The sequence below is a fragment of the Octopus bimaculoides genome, chromosome 1 (assembly GCF_001194135.2).
Source record: "Octopus bimaculoides isolate UCB-OBI-ISO-001 chromosome 1, ASM119413v2, whole genome shotgun sequence".
Classification (NCBI taxonomy): domain Eukaryota; kingdom Metazoa; phylum Mollusca; class Cephalopoda; order Octopoda; family Octopodidae; genus Octopus; species Octopus bimaculoides.
Genome location: NC_068981.1, coordinates 17,901,884 through 17,904,789, shown reverse-complemented (window position 1 = coordinate 17,904,789; position 2,906 = coordinate 17,901,884). Strand labels below are relative to the sequence as shown.

The 2,906-nt window shown below is 40.9% G+C and overlaps 1 protein-coding gene across 1 annotated transcript in view; it reads left to right on the top strand.

Annotated features, from left to right (window-relative positions):
* LOC106873467 (DNA repair protein RAD51 homolog 1) overlaps nucleotides 1–2,906 on the top strand; it is a 15,190-nt gene that overhangs the window by 3,283 nt on the left and 9,001 nt on the right. Inside the window, exon 3 of the mRNA XM_014920847.2 lies at nucleotides 2,084–2,176. Coding sequence (XP_014776333.1) covers nucleotides 2,090–2,176 — 87 coding nt within the window. The 5' untranslated portion in view covers nucleotides 2,084–2,089. The remainder of the gene's footprint in view (nucleotides 1–2,083; nucleotides 2,177–2,906) is intronic.

Sequence of the window (2,906 nt, the reverse complement as noted above, 5' to 3'; positions counted from 1 at the left end):
GCTTCACAAAGTTTGTTTCTACTCAGTTTTACTTACAAAGCCTTCGTTGACTTGATGCTATATAAGTACATATAGGTAAATGTATACATACACATAGGTACCTAATTCATACAAACTGTAGATCCAACTCAGGGATGATTCCCAGAATATAGTGAATGTATAAAAGAACACAAATGGAATTCCAAATTCACAACAGCTGTTTTGGTGGGAAGTAAGTTTTTTTTTTTTAGAATAGAATAGAATATAAAGGTCGCTTAGGAGACCCATAAGGGCAAAACCCCAAAACTATCAAATTTCTCAAATCTCTATCTCAATTAGTTTATGGCACTGGTTGGAAAATCATTGAAGACATAAGCAATATAATGAAAGGAAAAGAAAAAAACTACTCTAGAGAGTAATATAAGACATCAGACTGTTGCCATTTTTCAGACACTAGAACAGCATCATCATCATCGTTTAATGTCCTCCTTCCATGCTGGCCAGGTGGAAGCCTGCACCATTCTTCTGTGTCTGTTTTGGAAGTTTTTTCGGCTGGATGCTCTTCCTAACACCAACCACCCCACAGAGTGGGCTGATGGTTTTTTACGTGGCACCAACACAGGCAAGGTCAATTTTGGCATAGTTTTTACAGCTGGATGCCCTTCCAAATGCCAACCACTTTACAATGTGAACTGGATGCTTTTTAAGTGACACCAGCCGTTTGGCAGGGTCACCAAGTAACTTTGCAAGACAAGGAATCTTTGAGAGGGGAGGGGGTGATCTTGTGTCAGATGATGAATGGTTAGAGTGTGACAGAGAGATAATGGTTACCCGGCTAGAGAAGAGTTGACAAGAAAGAAGGTAGGAAGAGGTGTGCTGCTGTAAAGGAGATAGATGGTTATGCAGCCGGAGGGAAGAGCAAGAGGAGAGAGAGAGAGTGATCAAGAACGAGGGCAGAAACAGGTGTGCTGCTGAAGAGGAGATACACGGTTACCCAGGGGAGAGAGACAGAGTTAATGAGAAAGAGAATAGAAATAGGTGTGCTGCTGTAAAGGAGACAGCCAGTTAAAGAGTGCAAGAAGAGATATGTTTGACCATGTTTTGCACAGAATTCATCATCATCGTTTAACGTCCGCTTTCGATGCTAGCATGGGTTGGACGATTTGACTGAGGACTGGTGAAACTGGATGGCAACATCAGGCTCCAATCAGCAGAGTTTCTACAGCTGGATGCCCTTCCTAACGCCAACCACTCCGAGAGTGTAGTGGGTGCTTTTACGTGCCACCGGCACGAAGGCCAGTCAGGTGGTACTGGCAACGGCCACGTTCAAAATGGTGTATTTTACGTGCTACCTGCACAAGAGCCAGTCCAGCGACACTGGCAACGATCTCGCTCGAAAGTCCTTACACATGCCACGGGCACAAGTGCCAGAAAGGTGACGCTGGGTACAGGTGCCATCCCGATTTCGCTTTCTCTTGCCCCAATAAGTCTTCACAAGCTGAGTTCGTGTCCAGTAACCCTTAGCATTCAAGCTGGCCATATCCTGCCAAATTATTCTACCTGTTTTATGTTCAAATTGGCCAGATCCAGCCTCTCCCATCTCCCCTATAATTTCATTCTAGAAATAAATACATCATGAAAATCTCAAATCTACATGATAAAGCATAATTAATTCAGAACAATATGAATAAATAAGCATTACATTTGACAGAATAATCTGAAAGCTAAAGGGTTAAGATCAATTTAATACAGTGATATCTTTTTTTTTTCACTTCTCTTGGTTCTTAAGCAAGTCACAGAAACTGAGTAACAGGGAACAAAGGAGAATAGCTTTCAAATCAACTTTTGTGTCTTGTGTAAAAGAATTAATTTGTTCATCTCATAACTGCAGTTATATGTAATAATCGCATAACTACTGTCACTGATGTTTCTGTGTAACATCAATAGGGAATTTGTCACATTCTTATAAACCATATGCTTTGTTTTGAGGTTGCAGGTGGGTCTGGTAATCTCAGAAATATGTTCACAGTATTGGATGGTATATGGAATGAAGATTATGATATCTGTGTTATAATTGTAATGTGTGTTTTTTTTTTGTCTTTAGTTGAAAATGTCTGCTCAAGCTGAGAGTGTTGGTGAAATATCAGAAGATACCATTGAAGAAGCATTTGGCCCTCTTCCATTGTCAAAATTGGAGGTAGTTCTTTTCTCATCTACATTTTGTCTTTTACTACTTTGACAAGCTTTTGGTTTGTTTGCTCTTACACCTGTTTTTCCATGCTAGAATATGTTAAATGGATATAATATTGTGGTATTGTATTACAGCCAGGTCCCCTTCCTATTGCTAACTGCTAAACCTCACTTGTTTTTCAAGTAAGGAATTCATATATGAAAATACACATATATAGAAACATTATTATTTCTAAATCTCAACGAGAGACATACAGTAACAGTACTTTAAAGTAAAGATTATTTGCCAACATAATATCCTGGTGGGGATGAATGCTATTGTTGTTTGGGGTTAAACAACAGTAGCATTCATCCCAACCAGGACTGCTGTAGTATATTGGCAAATAATCTTTACTTTAATTTTTATATATATATCATCATCATCATCATCGTTTAACGTCCGCTTTCCATGCTAGCATGGGTTGGACGATTTGACTGAGGACTGGTGCAACCGGATGGCTACACCAGGCTCCAATCTAATTTGGCAGAGTTTCTACAGCTGGATGCCCTTCCTAACGCCAACCACTCAGAGAGTGTAGTGGATGCTTTTACGTGTCACCCGCACGAAAACGGCCACGCTCGAAATGGTGTCTTTTATGTGCCACCCGCACAAGAGCCAGTCCAGGGGCACTGGCAACGATCTCGCTCGAAAACCCTACAAGGCCAGTCAGGCGGTACTGGCAACGGTCACGCTCAGG